The following is a 16530-nucleotide window of genomic DNA, read 5'->3' as shown; positions in this document are numbered from 1 at the left end:
CGATTCGTGTTTACTTCTCGACACTGCCATGAAATGCACTCGCTCGCTCCTGTGCCCCTCTTCTCCCTCTCCCTCTCTTTAGCGCTGCTTCACCCCGACATGCACAGGTCCTCAAGCTCGCTGCTCAACGCCTGTGCGCACCCACGCACACGCCCATCGAATGTGACTTCTCCACACCCTCTTTCTCTACACAGCTGCGCCCGCCTTTTCTCTCTGACGTCTTCCAGCACCTCCTCTTGTGATGCGTAAACATGAGGGGCGGACGCGTGGCAGAGACGGCAATGGCAGACTCGGGCGAGCTGGTCGAGGTTCTCCTACACGTCTTCCACCCGCTGCTTAAGTGCTTAGAAGATGCTCTGGCCAACGCCATCGCCGTCACACCACTGGAGGTGACGCCGCAGGGCCGTGCGGCTTATTCTGAAGGACCGCGCGCCAGTGCGTGTGTGCGAAAGGGCGAGACAGGTGCCAAAGTGGAAGCGGCGCCCACGCCGAACACCCCAGACACCAGCGATTCCCCGAGCACTGCGGCTGCTGCGTCGTCGACAGTGTCGCAGGGCGTAGTCCGCACCTGCTTTGCCGTCACACCCGAGACTGCGAGAGACTCGGCACCGCTGCAGAACAGCGTGGCAGAGGAGGACGAGGCTGAAGGTGACCTTGGCAAAGGATGCGGCGACGGAAGAAGAGTGCAGCAGCTACTAGCCAGTGCTCCGGCGGAAGAGGGGCTTGCCGCTCCTCGAGGGGCTTTCGACGCGAAGCGCCGCGATGATGGACGTAGCGTCGACAGCGACGGTGCCAGGACGGCTGTCACAGCCCTATGCAGTCCTGATGGGACAGAGCCTGTCGCTCCCTGCTCCCTATCACATCCGCTGTCTCCGCGCAACACTACCTCACCGTCTCTGCCCTCCAAGTCGGCCAACACCGTCGAGGCACCTGTGTCGGCGCTGCGCAAGCGTGGCCGGTCACCGCTGGCATGCACCTGGGCTCCCCACCTCAAAAAAGATGCGCCTGCGCATACATCCGGCGAACATCTTGCGTGTTTAGCTGCACTGCTGCCTGGCTCTGCGCCGGCTGCCCACCCATTCTGCTTCACAGTGCCGAATGCGGTGCTGTGGGAGGCGGTGGCGGCATTGGCCGAGGCGACACTGATTGACGGGCTGTGCTTCAGCTGGCTGCAAGGTGAGGTGCGGAGACGCATGGAAGCTGAGCAGCAGCGCAGTGAAGAACAGGAACGCTCGAAGACAGTGCCGCCGTTGCCGTCGCCAGCGCGCATGCTCGCCGACGCTCTTCTCTGCTTTCACTTTCCCTCAGTCTCTATCGCCCACATGCGATGGCGCGAGACTGCCGGAGGGGATCGAGGTGAGGCCTGCTCCAGACCTGACGGCGCCCACGAGCCCAGGGAAGACAGCAGCAGAGAAGCCGGCGTCTTCGAAGGTTTGCCCACTGAGGTGCAAGACGCTGTCTTTACCTCTGTTTCGGCGGCTCTCATGCGCGCCGCCGCCGTGCACACGGCTCAGCTGCTCAACCCCTTGTGCCTCGCTACCGCTGGTGACGCGGGGTGTGAAGAAGCAGCAGAGACGGCGAGGCGGCAAGAAGATGCCCCGCCTTCGGCGCTAAGTCAGAGTCGATCTCATTCTTGCCTGGCACCGTCGCAAGTCGCGGCACACGCCGTGCCCTTTCACCATTTCGAAGCTCAATCGCACCTGCAGGCCGACTGTGGTGGTGGCGGCGAGGCACCCGCTTCTTGCTGCCGTTGGCAGGAGTGGCCTCAAGGAGAATCGATGGCAGGCGCGGAGGGGATCGCCAACGCGACCCGTACACCAGTGACGTTTCGGATGGTGCAAGAGAAGCTCAAGGATCGTCATCGACGCACATTACAGGCCCAGCAGCAGCAGCAGCAGCTACAGTTGATACTGACATCAGCGACTGTCTCTCGCTCGCCAACGCCCGCGCCTTCTGCCTCTGCTGCTGCCGGCGCCTTACGCGCGAGCGCCTCGCGTCGAGATGGATTGCCGGCAACAGCAGCGAGAAGTGCGCCGTCAGACCCGATTGCGGATGGAGAGCGGTCGTGGCGCGTTGCCGAGGAGCGGCTCGGGCCACTAGTACAGCAAGCACAGGCTCATGACCGCAGCTGCTTCTATGTGCAGCCGCACACTGGCGGCTGCAACATATCCGCCCGCACCGAGCCCGCTGCTTTAACGATCGCGAACGCGGCCGTGCGCGCGACAACGTTCACGGTCCGGGTCTTGTGCTCTGCACTGGCGTCTGCCATGACGGGCGAGGCTGATGCTGCGACGTCGCGGGGCAGTGCAGGTACAGAGGCGCTTCGCTCGGTAGGTGCTGCGGGCAGCAGTGGTACCGGCGGCTGTGGAAGCGGGGTGACGAATGCTCAGAGCGGCAAGGGCATCGACTCACATGGGCTTGCCGAAGACGCGCGCTGTTACCTTGTGAGGCAGTGGTGCGCTGGGCTTGAGCGGCTCGCCTGCACCACCTTCGCGCTGCCGACTGGGGGCAGCACGTCTTGGCGCACTGCGCCACGCACGAGGCAGTCGAGCTTTGCGGTCTCTGCTGCAGCTCTCTTTGGACGTCTGCGCAACTCTTCGGTGAACCCGCAGATTGAGTTGCTCGCTGACTACGCGCTGGAGACAGGCAAGGCGACTCTGGCGTTGCCGAAGACTTCTTCGGCGAAGGACGTCGGTGACGGGCACGTGGCAACAGCTGGCGCAGCGACAGCGGCGGCCGATGCGGTGGCTCACCAATTGCCGTGGACGACGGCACGATGGAGTGTGCGCCCTGTTGTTGAGACGGGAGAGGCCGACTACGCGGTTGACAGCCTCACGAGCTTGGATAAGGGCGACCGTGGTCATCCTCAGAGAGTGAATGCGTTATCTTCGCTGCCGACCGACAGCACCGCTGATACGTATGCCGTACGCGGGGAACCCTCATGCGCCACACTCGATGCAGAGTCGCTGCGAGAGGATCCACTGAAAGAGTGTAAGGCCGACACCCACCAGGTGGCACCCCTATCACCTCTCTCTCGCCCAGCTGTCGAGTGGCTCCTGCTCTCAGACGCACACGGCCATCCCTGGCAAGTAGGTCAGGCAGAGGATGGCCAAAGTGCGCCGACGCCTCCGCCGCTGCGCACGGCGCAGGTGGTAGAGACATCTACGGCGGCGCTCTTTCAACGTGTCCTTGGGCCGATGCTTGCTACGGAGAAGTCGGAGTCTCGCGCTTCTGCGGACATCTTGAACCCGCTTGAGGAGGTGGGTGCGGTGCTTGCCACGATCGATGCCGTCTGTGCAGGCCGAACGCTCGTGGACGCGTCGGCGTGGCGTTATGGGCGGAACCGCATGAGCGTTGCAGCGGTCTCTAGCATTGACCTCATAGTGCCAGAAAGCGATGACGATGGCGCAGCGGCGGGCGAAGGGGGAGATGATCTGAGAAGGCGCGCGAGTCGCCCCCATCGCGCGCACGATGCACCTGAGGGGGACCCTGCTGAAGAGGCTGTGACGGAGCCACCCCGCTCGTCTGGTCACGTCCGACTGCCCTTGGGCCTGTACCACCATGAGTGCGGAGTCCTCCACGTAGCGGATGGCGCGACATATGCGCTGGAGGTCGATTAGCACTCCCACTCTCCCCCTTCACACACGCCCCCGAGGTAGTCGCTGCACTCCCAGGAGAGACCCCAGAGTGGACTGCATCGAGCCGCAACGGCAGCCGTATGCCCATACGGGGAGGCGGGGATCGGGGCAAAGAGCGTTGAAGGGCGGGGAAGGGTGCGCTGCCGGGCTTTGCCTGCCGCTGCGCTCTTTCCCCTCCACATTCGTGCTCTCTGCACAGCAGCTGACCACCCCTACATGCAGCTATCGCCTCACTGCCCTATGAGCGTCTCGCACACTGCCTGTTGTACAGATCGCGACGTCCACACGCCATCCTGTTCCTCCGCCGCGATCTGCGCGTGGCACAGAAACAGAGAGATCGTTGCCGTTGCGCTAGTTCGACCCCTTTTTCGACGACCTTCAACCCCCCAAGGACACACACACACACACTCGCCCGCACTAAAGCGCATCGTGCAACGAACCCTCAGTTTCCGGTTGCGTGCGATGGACCCTGCGCTCTCACTCCTCTGCCAGCACCACCCGTTGGCTCCCCTCCTTCACTGGTGGCGCGCGCCTGTTTTCGCGTCATCTCCACACCGCACGTGGTGCGTTCTGTGACCGATGCGCCGCCTCTCACAATTTGCTCTCTCGTCCCCTGCACTCCACTGCTCTGCTCTCTCCACTCCGCGCACGCGTCCGCTCGTTCCTCCTGCTGTGCTTCGCCTTCCCCTGCACACACTCGCTGACAGTCCACCGCTCTCTGCACCCTCCCGCACCACAGCCCCACCCCCCGCTACCCCCTCCTCCCACACCACCACCCGCAGCCCCCCGCACCCCCCTCCCCCCCGCGACCGCCATGTCCCGCACGAAGGAGACCGCCCGCACGAAGCGCAGCATCACGTCGAAGAAGAGCAAGAAGGCGCCGAGCGCGGCGTCGGGCGTGAAGAAGGTGCACCGCCGCTGGCGCCCGGGCACCTGCGCGATCCGCGAGATCCGCAGGTTCCAGAAGAGCACGAACCTGCTGATCCAGTGCGCGCCGTTCCAGCGCCTTGTGCGCGAGGTGTCGAGCTCGCAGAAGGAGGGCCTGCGCTTCCAGAGCAGCGCGATCATGGCGATCCAGGAGGCGGTGGAGGCGTACGTTGTGTCGCTGCTGGCCGACACGAACCTCGCCTGCATCCACGCGAAGCGCGTGACGATACAGCCGAAGGACGTGCAGCTGGCGATGCGCCTGCGCGGTGAGCGCCACTAGAGTGGGCGCTGGTGCCTTCACGGCAGCGGTGCCTCTTTGTTTCTCCTCGCTGGTGAGACGAGACGGGGCGACGTGAGGGAACGCTGCGACTGAGCTCATCAGATGAGCGCCGTCCGCGTCCAGCCTCGCTTCCGCGAGCCAGCCGTGCGTTATCTCTGTGTGTGTGCGCGCGCGATGCCGTTACCGCTGCTGCCGCCAAGCCGCACACACAACCCTCATAGATGCATTTTTTTAAAATCTAAGCTTTGCTGTGTTGACGTGCCGCTCTTCGTGCTCTTGCGGCCATGTGTACACAGCACACACAGCGAGTGAAGCACTCAGTGACGGAGCTGAAAATGCGCGAACACATTCTTTGATTCACTGTGCGCCGGCTGCGTGCGTGATGAGCTCTCTCTGTGTGTGTGACACTCCGTGTGCGTCGACACGTCGCTGCCTGTCGGCACGCGCATGGAGTCGGCGCTGACCGATGCAGTTCGTGTGTGCGTGGGAAGTGGCCGATGTGCGGAAGAGAAGTCAAGGAAAGCGAAAGCGGAAGCGCCAACTTGCATTAAGAGCCGCGAGGCGTGTGTGCGTGTATGCTGGGAAGGTGCGAGGAGTTGATCCTGTGACCGAGGAGTGCCCGTGCAGAGAGATTGTTGTGAAGCTTTCAGGCTCATTCGTGCATGTAAGTATGCCACCCGCTCTCTCTGCAGCTCCTGTGTGTCCTTCCCACCTTTCTCTTTCCACTGTCGCATATCTTTCTGTCATGGGACTGCTTTGCCCCCCACCCTTTCTGCATGAATAGTACGCTCGCACTTGTACACACACACACACACGCGGACATACATACGGTAAGCGGCCATATCTAAACGGACTAAACAAAAAGAGGAAGAGCGCGAACCTGACAACGAAGTGCGCGGAATCGCACACACACACACACACATACACACAAGCCGATACAGACGCAACAGGTGAAGGACGGAGGAGAGCCACCGGAGCCACGCGGCGGTGCAGCAGCGGGAGAGGAACGCATATCCGCCCCCTCCCCCGGCGCGTCACGGTGTTTTTTTTCCTTTTGTGCCGGCGAGAGAGCGAAATCGCAGGCGAAGAGAAATGTGAAGCGACGGAGTTGCGAAGACATCGCCACAGTAGGGAGCAAAAAAAAGAGCCGTAATCGAATTCGATAGCCCCAGGAACGCGAAGGAAGTGAACTGTCATAGCACAAGCGCGCGGACGCAAGCGGATTGCACCGGATCTCATCCTCCCCCCACTTCTCACACACACGCATCGACCACCGTTTCTCTCTCATTTCTTTCACAACGAGCGCCTCTCACAGCACTCGCTGTGCTTCTGTTGGTCTTCCTTCTCTCACCCCTTTTTTGTGTGTGAGCTTTTTAAACGCAGCGCGGTTAACTAATCCCACGACGAGAGAGGAGAAAAAAATCGGCAACGGCAAAACGCGTACGCAGGGGAGAAGAGTCGACCCTCTCTCCTCCCGCACTTACGCCCGCGTGCGCACCCACACAGACACACCCACCCACCCACACACACACACACACACCAGCGCATTGAAGGAAGACCGCGTCCTTGAAAGGAGAAGGAAGTACAGAATGGATCGCTTCGTCAAGGCGGAGCTCGTGCTGCACGGCGGCGAGCGCTTCGAGGGCTACTCCTTCGGCTATGAGGAGAGTGTCGCTGGTGAGGTGGTCTTCGCGACGGGCATGGTCGGTTACCCGGAGAGCCTGACGGACCCTTCGTACCAGGGCCAGATTCTGGTGCTGACATCGCCAATGGTGGGCAACTACGGCGTGCCGCCCATCGAGGAGGATCTTTTCGGGGTGACGAAGTACTTTGAGAGTACGAACGGCCGGATCCACGTGAGTGCCGTGGTTGTGCAGGAGTACTGCGACCAGCCGGATCACTGGGAGATGTACGAGACCCTCGGCCAGTGGCTGCGCGAGAACAAGGTGCCTGGCATGATGATGGTGGACACCCGCAGCATCGTGCTGAAGCTGCGCGACATGGGTACGGCGCTCGGCAAGGTGCTCATAGCCGGCAACGATGTCCCCTTCATGGACCCCAACACCCGCAACCTGGTCGCGGAGGTAAGCACCACGAAACGCGTGACGCACGGCCACGGGACGCTTCGCATCCTCGTCATTGATATGGGGGTGAAGCTGAACACGCTGCGCTGCCTTCTGAAGCACGACGTCACCCTCATCGTCGTTCCACACGACTGGGACATCACGACCGAGGTGTACGACGGCCTCTTCGTCACGAACGGCCCTGGCAACCCGCAGATGTGCACGAGCACCATTCGCAGCGTCCGCTGGGCTCTTCAGCAGGACAAGCCCATCTTTGGTATTTGCATGGGCAACCAGATGCTCTGCCTCGCTGCTGGCGGCTCCACCTACAAGATGAAGTACGGCCACCGCGGCCAGAACCAGCCGTGCAAGTGCAGCCGCGATGGGCGCGTCGTCATCACGACGCAGAATCACGGCTTCGCCGTCGACTTCAAGACACTTCCGCCGGGTGAGTGGGAGGAGTACTTTACGAACTCGAACGATGGGAGCAACGAGGGTCTGTGGCACAAGACGAAGCCGTTCTGTAGCGTCCAGTTTCACCCCGAGGGGCGCTGCGGCCCGCAGGACACAGAGTACCTCTTCGGCGAGTACGTGCGCCGCGTGCGGGAGTCGAAGGTGCGGGAGGTGGCGAAGTTCAAGCCGCGCAAGGTGCTGGTCCTCGGCGCCGGCGGCATCGTCATTGCGCAGGCGGGCGAGTTCGACTACAGCGGCTCCCAGTGCCTGAAATCTTTGCGCGAGGAGGGCGTGGAAACGGTGCTCATCAACCCGAACATCGCGACGGTGCAGACGGACGACGAGATGGCCGACCACATTTATTTTGTGCCGCTTACGGTGGAGGCGGTGGAGCGTGTCATCGAGAAGGAGCGACCAGATGGCATTCTGCTCGGCTGGGGTGGCCAGACAGCGCTGAACTGCGGCGTGAAGCTGGACGAGCTCGGCGTGCTGAGAAAGTACAACGTGCAGGTGCTCGGCACACCCGTCTCCGTCATATCCGTGACAGAGGACCGTGAGCTGTTCCGCGACACATTGCTGCAGATCAACGAGCAGGTGGCCCGGTCGGCGGCGGTGAGGTCTGTGGAGGAGGCTGTGGTGGCTAGCAAGGACATTGGTTTCCCGATGATGGTGCGCGCAGCCTACTGCCTTGGCGGGCAGGGCAGCGGCATCGTTGAGGACGTGGAGGAGCTGCGCCGCAAGGTCGAGGTCGCGCTCGCAGCGTCGCCGCAGGTGCTGCTGGAGGAGAGCGTGGCTGGCTGGAAGGAGATCGAGTACGAGGTGGTGCGCGATATCTACGACAACTGCATCACCGTGTGCAACATGGAGAACTTCGACCCCATGGGCATACACACAGGCGAGTCCATCGTTGTCGCGCCATCGCAGACGCTGAGCAATGACGAGTTTCACATGCTGCGCAGCGCCTCCATCAAGATTATCCGCCACCTCGGCATCGTGGGCGAGTGCAACATCCAGTACGGTCTCGACCCCTTCAGCCACCGCTACGTCGTCATCGAGGTGAACGCGCGCCTGTCGCGCTCGTCGGCGCTGGCCTCCAAGGCGACCGGCTACCCACTGGCCCACGTCGCGACCAAGATTGCTCTGGGCAAGGGACTGTTTGAGATCACGAACGGCGTCACAAAGACGACGATGGCGTGCTTCGAGCCCAGCATGGATTACATTGTCATCAAGATGCCCCGCTGGGACCTCAACAAGTTCAACATGGTGAGCGAGGATGTCGGCTCCATGATGAAGAGCGTCGGGGAGGTGATGTCCATCGGCCGCACCTTTGAGGAGGCCCTGCAGAAGGCGATTCGAATGGTGGACCCGGACTACACCGGCTTCTCCGTCCCTGATCGCTTCAGCGGCGCTGATTTTGACTACATGGAGCACATCCGCCACCCAACACCGTACCGCCTCTTCGCCCTCTGCCGCGCCCTGCTCGACGGTCACTCGATCGAGGAGCTGTACCACATGACCAAGATCACGCGCTTCTTCCTCTACAAGCTGGAACGGCTTGTGCACCTCTCCAAGGCCGCGGCCACGGTGTATGCCAACAAGCTTCCAGAGGTGCCGAGAGAGTACCTACTCAGCATGAAGGCGCACGGTTTCTCCGACCGGCAACTGGCCCGGCTCTTCAACAGCACCGCCGACGATGTGCGCGCGCGCCGTGTGGAGCTGAACGTGATGCCGCTCATTAAGCAGATCGATACGGTCGCCGGCGAGTACCCAGCGGCGCAGTGCTGCTACCTCTACTCAACCTACAACGCCCAACGTGATGATGTCCCCTTCACCGAGCGCATGTACGCTGTGCTTGGCTGCGGCGTCTACCGAATCGGCAACAGCGTCGAGTTCGACTACGGCGGCGTCCTCGTGGCACGCGAGCTACGCCGGCTCGGCAACAAGGTGATCCTCATCAACTACAACCCCGAGACGGTGTCGACGGACTACGACGAGTGCGACCGGCTCTACTTCGACGAGGTGTCCGAGGAGACGGTCCTCGACATCCTGACGAAGGAGCGTGTGCGTGGCGTCGTCATCTCGCTGGGTGGCCAGATTGTGCAGAACATGGCGCTGAGCCTCAAGAGGCATGGGTTGCCGATCCTCGGCACGGACCCGGCAAACATCGACATGGCCGAGGACCGCAACAAGTTCTCTAAGATGTGTGACGACCTCGGCGTGCCGCAGCCGGAGTGGATCTCGGCCACGTCGGTCGCGCAGGTGCATGAGTTCTGCGACACTGTCGGCTACCCTGCCTTGGTGCGCCCGAGCTACGTGCTGAGCGGGTCAGCCATGGCGGTCATCGCGAACAAAGAGGACGTGACGCGCTACCTGAAGGAGGCCTCCTTAGTTTCTGGAGAGCACCCGGTGGTTGTCAGCAAGTATTACGAGGGTGCCATGGAGTACGACGTCGACATCGTCGCCCACCACGGCCGCGTGCTGTGCTATGCCATCTGCGAGCACGTTGAGAACGCCGGCGTGCACTCGGGCGATGCGACGATGTTTCTCCCCCCGCAGAACACCGACAAGGACACCATGAAGCGTATATATGACTCTGTCAATCGCATCGCCGAGAGGCTCGATGTGGTGGGGCCGATGAACGTGCAGTTCCTGCTCACGGCGGAGGGCCAGCTCCGTGTCATCGAGGCAAACGTGCGCAGCTCTCGCTCCGTGCCTTTTGTGTCGAAGACGCTTGGAATCTCGTTCCCCGCTGTGATGGTGTCTGCGTTTCTGGCGCGCAAGGATCAGAACCTCGTACCAATCAAGCGCGCCAAGATGACGCACATCGGGTGCAAGGCCTCCACCTTCAGCTTCAACCGACTGGCCGGCGCGGACCCGATCCTCGGAGTCGAGATGGCATCCACGGGAGAGATCGGTGTCTTCGGCCGCGACAAGCACGAAGTATTCCTCAAGGCGATGATGTGCCAGAACTTCAAGATCCCGGAGAAGGGCGTCTTCTTCAGCAGTGACGTGGACAGCGAGACGGAGGTGCTCTGCCCGTACCTGCAGCACCTCGTGCGGCGCGGGCTGAAGGTGTACTGCACAGCCAAGACGGCGGCAGTGCTAAACGAGTACGGCATTTCATGCGAAGTGCTTCTCCTGCGCAGCGAGCTGCCGCCGAGCGACTTGTCGGACAGCGGCCTCCTCGCGGTGTACGACGACGAGGTGGCAAAGAAGGAGTTGTTCGATCTGGTCATTCAGATTCGTGACAAGAAGCGGGACTTCGTGCTGCGCCGCTGCACCCGCGAGACTGCCTCGCCGGATTACTGGGTGCGCCGCCTCGCCATCGACTACAACATCCCCCTGCTGACGGAGTCGAGCGTTGTGAAGATGTTCTGCGAGTGCATGGATATGCCGTTGCCGGCTATCGAGATTGAGCCGTTCCGCCACTACGTCCCCAAGATTTACCACAAGATCGAGAACAACAACTGCGCCATGCTGCGCCGCCACAAGGTTGGGCTGATGATCACGAACAACAACGACAGCAAAGTGCTGGCGCTGCGTCTGAGCCAAGAGGGGCTCAGCATCACATGCTTTCACGCCTACCTCGGCGGGTCGAACATCGATCACTTCGAGCAGGCGTTTCAGAGCCTGAATGTGCCGGTGGAAGTGGTCGACCTGCGCTCCGAGATCGCTAACGCAGCGTTCGATCTCATCATGTGCCAGTCTGCCGATGAGCAGCACAATTGGCACCTCTCGAAGCTTAGCTGGTACATCTTCGGCAAGCACCTCATTCCGGTGATGCGCGAGCGCCGCATGACGGTGGTGGCGCAGACGTCGAAGCAGAACAAGAAGGAGGCGGGCTTTGAGAAGTATGTGCAGAGCAACTGCCCTGAAATGGGCGTCTACAACGCGTGGCGCGACGCGCGGCTAATGGAAGACTTTGTAACGGCGGCGAATCAGATCAGCTTCCTGCGCAGGCACGGAATCAAGGCAACTGTGAAGAGCAACGGCCAGGTGCATAGCTCCGTGTGCGGTAACACGTACTACTGCGACGACATACATAGCCTGCCGCCGCCGTCGCTGGTGAGGCCACTGCGCGACTGCAGCGCGACGCCCGAGTTTGTGTCCCTGACCTTCCGCGGCGCGCGCTGTGTCAACATCAACGGTATTGACGCGACACCGCTGCTGGCTCTGCAGATGGCGAACGAGATTGCTGGCCGAAACGGCGTCGGCGTCACCCGCACGCGCGAGGGCGCCATGTTTGAGGCCCCGGGCATGAACCTGCTCTCGGTCGGCCTGCAGTACCTCTACGACGTCTCGTTCGACCGCTCTGCCGCGGACTTGTTTCGCATGTACTCGCGCCACGTGTCGCAGAACATCGGCACTGGCCAGCTGTCGGAGAAGCACACGCAGTCCGCCATCGAGGCAGTGCGCTTCCTGACGAGCGACGTGAGCGGCGTGGTCGAGTTGGAGTTGCACCAAGGCGAGATAATCTTTTTAAAGCTGTCTCATGTCCAGAACCGCGTTGATCGCCGCGGCGCACCGCACCTGGTAACCGAGGAAGAGCTCGAGGAGGTCTTCCAGCCCGGTAACGGCTCCTTTAGCGACGTGCAGTGGTAGGCGCGTGCGGCCACAAGCGCGCCCGCACGCGCAGGTGAAAAAGGGCGATGCGAATGGCGCGTGCGCGGCCCTCTCTCTCCCTCTCTCTCTGTGCGTGTGTGCCTGCGTGCGTGTCTGTGCGCTGTTAAGAGTACTAAGTCCGTAAACCGATAAAATTGGAAAGACAGGCAACAAAAGCGGAGTAGGGATGAGCGGCAGTGGGAGGAGGAGGAGGAGGTGCGCGCGTGTCTGCTTGTGCTGCTCCAGAGCAGGAGAGACGCGTGGACAGGGGAGACGGTGCAACCCCAACTTCCCTTCAATGGTGTCTCGGGTTGTGCTATGAATGCCGGACCGAACGCCCCCCTCTCCCCACCAGGTATGGCGAGGCGTGCATAGACGCATAAGCACACACTACTCTCCTCCTCGACTCGTTTTGTTCCCCCCCTGTGGGCGACACTCGTGACCACGCGACTTGTGCTCGCCAACCACCCACCACCCCCGCGCACGCGCCCGCTTGCCGTTGTCGTACGACACCTGGGCACCCGCAGCTGTAAAGGGAGCACTTCACGAGGCTCACCATACCCGCCTACGGCGTTCCTGACTCTTGCCCTTCCACACATTACGTGCCGCGTCCAAGGCCACGCGGACACATTCGTCACAATCGCCCTCCCTTCCCCCTTCTCCCTCTCTCTGGTCTCTCGCCCCCGTCTCTGATCAGTCAAAGGAACCGAGATGCCCTACGCCCCCTCTTCGCTGTCGGCGGTGGTGCAGCTGCCGCCTCTCATCGACTGTCACGTGCACTTCCGCGAGCCTGGCCTCGAGCACAAGGCAGACATCGCCAGTGAAAGCGCCGCGGCATACTACGGCGGCATTGCCGTCGCCTGCGACATGCCCAACACGAGCCCGCCAACGCAGAGCATTAACGCGTTGGCAGACAAGGTGGCTCGTGCCAGGGCCACTGCCCACTCCGACTTCCAGCTGTTTTTCTTCTTTGGTGCAACAGCTGAGACGCACCTGCAGGAGCTGGAGGAGCTCTGGACGAGCCCGGCGCACGCAGAGCTGAAGAAGCACTGCTGCGGACTAAAGCTGTACCTCGACAATTCCACCGGAGACATGAAGTGCAGCGACTCAGTGGTGGAGAAGAGCTTCGAGGTTTGCGGACGCCTTCAGATTGTGCTGGTCGCGCACTGTGAGCAGTCGCAGATCAACGATGCCGCAGCTGCCCAGCACCCCTACGATGGCCCTGCTTCGCACTCGCTGCGGCGCCCCGCAGAGTCGGAGGCGACCTCGGTGCAGGAGGCCATCTCCATGGCGCGTCGTTACCGCACGCCGCTTCACCTTGCCCACATCTCAACAGCGCAGAGCCTCGAATTTGTCCGTGAGGCCCGCAGTGCTGACCCAACGCTCCAGCTTACCTGCGAAGTGACCCCACATCATCTGTTCCTCACCACCCTCGACTACTCGTGCTGTGGCGCGCGAGTGAAGGTGAACCCGCCGGTGCGGCCACCAATGCACCACGAAGCACTCTGGGCTGGGATCCTGGACGGCACCGTGGACTGCGTTGGCACTGACCATGCGCCGCACACGCTTGTCGAGAAGGACCACTGCGACGCCGCCGCGCAGCCTCCTAGTGGGATGCCGTCGATTGAAGTTGTGGTGCCGCTGCTGCTGACCGTGGTGGAGGGCCGGTGGCCGCACCCGACGGCGCCTAAGCCGGCCACACTCGCGGCGGCGGAGCGGCAAGGGCGCACGCTGACTGTGGATGACATTGTGCGCGTCTTGCATACAAATCCAAATCGCATCTTCAAGTTGCACCAATCCGACGCGCCGCACCGCTCATTCGATCTCGCGTGCGAGTGGACCGTTCGCGGCGAGGAGCTGCATTCCAAATGCAAGTGGACCCCGTACGAGGGCTGGTGCCTGCGCGGGCGGCCAGTGGCGACGAATGCCTTGCGTGGACGCTGATTCCCGCAGCTTCCCTCCCTTTCCCCCAGCCCATCACATCGGTTGCGCGAACGTGCGCACTGTCACACGCAGCTCCGGCGCAAAGGCTACTCAGAGGCCTGCTCCACAGCATCCGTAGCGATGCATCGCTCCGGCTCCGCTGCGCTGTTGCTGCGTGGCCTTGTGCCACCACCAGAGGAGGTGGGGGACGCTCGGCATGGGCAACGGGACAGAGGGGCGGCGGGGAGGGGGTTGCATGGCCTCTCCTCTTACACGCAGAGTGGGGTCGTGGGTGCTGAGGCACCACACGCCCCTTGCCGATTTCATCTGTGTGCGTATGCCCTTCGACTCACTTCTGACCCCTCTCCACGCGCCATCGCGAAGGTTGTGCGAGGCGGCCGAGTAGCAACGAAGAGGACAGCAGCGGCGAAGGTGGCCCACTGGGGGGCTGTTGGCAACGCTGTCAGCGTGAAAGGCGCCCATACACATAGCCGAGGGAAGCAAGCACAGACAGAGGTGAGAGCAACACGAAAAAAAAGGCAGCGCTGACGGGGGGGCTGCGGCACAAACGGCTGTAAGCTGTCATCGCGATGCATAGGAGCGTCTCTCGGAAGTTCGCCGGTGCGGGGCAATCGACCGATGGCTCTCTCGCTTAGGGAGCGAGTCGGGGCTTCATGTTACAAGAGAGACAAAATGAATGAGCTGTTGGCTTGTGTTGGGCTGTTGGAGCCGCTGCGGTGATGGCGGCGAAGAGCGTTGAGGGGGGGGTGGCGGAGGGAGAGCTGCACCGCATGACAAGTTCGTGGCCTTTTTCATCAGGGGAGGCGCTCTCTTTGTGTCGTTGCCGGTGCACCTGTGCGGACCACTGACAGAATGGAAAGGTCATGCGCTGCACCGATACTACGCGTTCTTATCCCTCGCGCCCCCTTTTTGCGTGTGCGTGTGTGTGTGAAGGGGAGACTCTAGCGCTGTCAGTGCGATGCTCTTCGCCCTGTCGAGCATGCCCTCTTGAATCCGGCGAAGCCGTTCATTTTCTGTAGGAGTTCGCCCACCAGAACAGAAGCTTCTCTTCTGTCTCATGACAACCAGTCACAGACGTCACCGCGTTTCATCGTCACCGATCGGCACCACCCGTTGGCTCCCCTCCTTCACTGGTGGCGCGCGCCTGTTTTCGCGTCATCTCCACACCGCACGTGGTGCGTTCTGTGACCGATGCGCCGCCTCTCACAATTTGCTCTCTCGTCCCCTGCACTCCACTGCTCTGCTCTCTCCACTCCGCGCACGCGTCCGCTCGTTCCTCCTGCTGTGCTTCGCCTTCCCCTGCACACACTCGCTGACAGTCCACCGCTCTCTGCACCCTCCCGCACCACAGCCCCACCCCCCGCTACCCCCTCCTCCCACACCACCACCCGCAGCCCCCCGCACCCCCCTCCCCCCCGCGACCGCCATGTCCCGCACGAAGGAGACCGCCCGCACGAAGCGCAGCATCACGTCGAAGAAGAGCAAGAAGGCGCCGAGCGCGGCGTCGGGCGTGAAGAAGGTGCACCGCCGCTGGCGCCCGGGCACCTGCGCGATCCGCGAGATCCGCAGGTTCCAGAAGAGCACGAACCTGCTGATCCAGTGCGCGCCGTTCCAGCGCCTTGTGCGCGAGGTGTCGAGCTCGCAGAAGGAGGGCCTGCGCTTCCAGAGCAGCGCGATCATGGCGATCCAGGAGGCGGTGGAGGCGTACGTTGTGTCGCTGCTGGCCGACACGAACCTCGCCTGCATCCACGCGAAGCGCGTGACGATACAGCCGAAGGACGTGCAGCTGGCGATGCGCCTGCGCGGTGAGCGCCACTAGGCGAGTGCGGACCTCGGGCGGGCGGGTCCGTGAGGCGCCTGCGACTGTGCTGACATCCGGACCTGCGCGCCTCCCCGCTCCCCTTCCCTCATAGATGCATTTCTTTTTTTTCTCCTTCCACCAAGCCGCACATACACACTTCGCGCGCGCTGCCCTGCCGCGGCAGTGGAGAGAGCGAGAGTGTTATTGAACTTCGAGAGCCAAAGAAGGAGCACTGATGAGACCGCCCGCTTGTGTGCTGTGTCCCGCCGTTTTGCGTGCGACTGCGACTGCGTCTGCCTGCCTGCCATGCTCCCACCCTGCGCAGCGCGTAGGCGCTTCCGTGCGCGATGTGGGCTATGCCGCGTGCATCTGCGCAGGCCGCTGGGGTCGCAGGGCCCTGCACGCACCACTGCCGTGTACTTGCTCGTCTACGCCACCCTCCGCTTGCCCTACACCACCTTCCTCTGCCTCTGGCACCAACACGCGTGCACACACCCGCTGACAGTCCACCGCTCTCTGCACCCTCCCGCACCACAGCCCCACCCCCCGCTACCCCCTCCTCCCACACCACCACCCGCAGCCCCCGCACCCCCTTCCCCCCCGCGACCGCCATGTCCCGCACGAAGGAGACCGCCCGCACGAAGCGCAGCATCACGTCGAAGAAGAGCAAGAAGGCGCCGAGCGCGGCGTCGGGCGTGAAGAAGGTGCACCGCCGCTGGCGCCCGGGCACCTGCGCGATCCGCGAGATCCGCAGGTTCCAGAAGAGCACGAACCTGCTGATCCAGTGCGCGCCGTTCCAGCGCCTTGTGCGCGAGGTGTCGA

The 16530-nt window shown here is 62.5% G+C and overlaps 4 protein-coding genes across 4 annotated transcripts; all 4 read left to right on the top strand.

The window, feature by feature from the left end:
• Positions 1-251: 251 nt before the first annotated feature.
• On the top strand, positions 252-3620 carry LSCM1_05696 (uncharacterized protein; the record flags this gene model as incomplete). The annotated part of the gene is made up of 1 exon (XM_067323141.1): positions 252-3620. One exon carries the CDS (start codon positions 252-254, stop codon positions 3618-3620), a length of 3369 nt encoding a protein of 1122 aa, XP_067179776.1.
• Positions 3621-4452: 832 nt separating this feature from the next.
• Positions 4453-4845, top strand: LSCM1_05695 (uncharacterized protein; the record flags this gene model as incomplete). The annotated part of the gene is made up of 1 exon (XM_067323140.1): positions 4453-4845. One exon carries the CDS (start codon positions 4453-4455, stop codon positions 4843-4845), a length of 393 nt encoding a protein of 130 aa, XP_067179775.1.
• Positions 4846-6434: 1589 nt separating this feature from the next.
• Positions 6435-11963, top strand: LSCM1_05694 (uncharacterized protein; the record flags this gene model as incomplete). The annotated part of the gene is made up of 1 exon (XM_067323139.1): positions 6435-11963. One exon carries the CDS (start codon positions 6435-6437, stop codon positions 11961-11963), a length of 5529 nt encoding a protein of 1842 aa, XP_067179774.1.
• Positions 11964-12674: 711 nt separating this feature from the next.
• Positions 12675-13907, top strand: LSCM1_05693 (uncharacterized protein; the record flags this gene model as incomplete). The annotated part of the gene is made up of 1 exon (XM_067323138.1): positions 12675-13907. One exon carries the CDS (start codon positions 12675-12677, stop codon positions 13905-13907), a length of 1233 nt encoding a protein of 410 aa, XP_067179773.1.
• Between the last annotated feature and the right edge of the window lie 2623 nt (positions 13908-16530).

Source organism: Leishmania martiniquensis, chromosome 16 (assembly GCF_017916325.1).
Source record: "Leishmania martiniquensis isolate LSCM1 chromosome 16, whole genome shotgun sequence".
Taxonomy (NCBI): domain Eukaryota; phylum Euglenozoa; class Kinetoplastea; order Trypanosomatida; family Trypanosomatidae; genus Leishmania; species Leishmania martiniquensis.
Note: the sequence above shows the minus strand (reverse complement) of the source record. Positions and strands in the feature narration are given on the sequence as shown.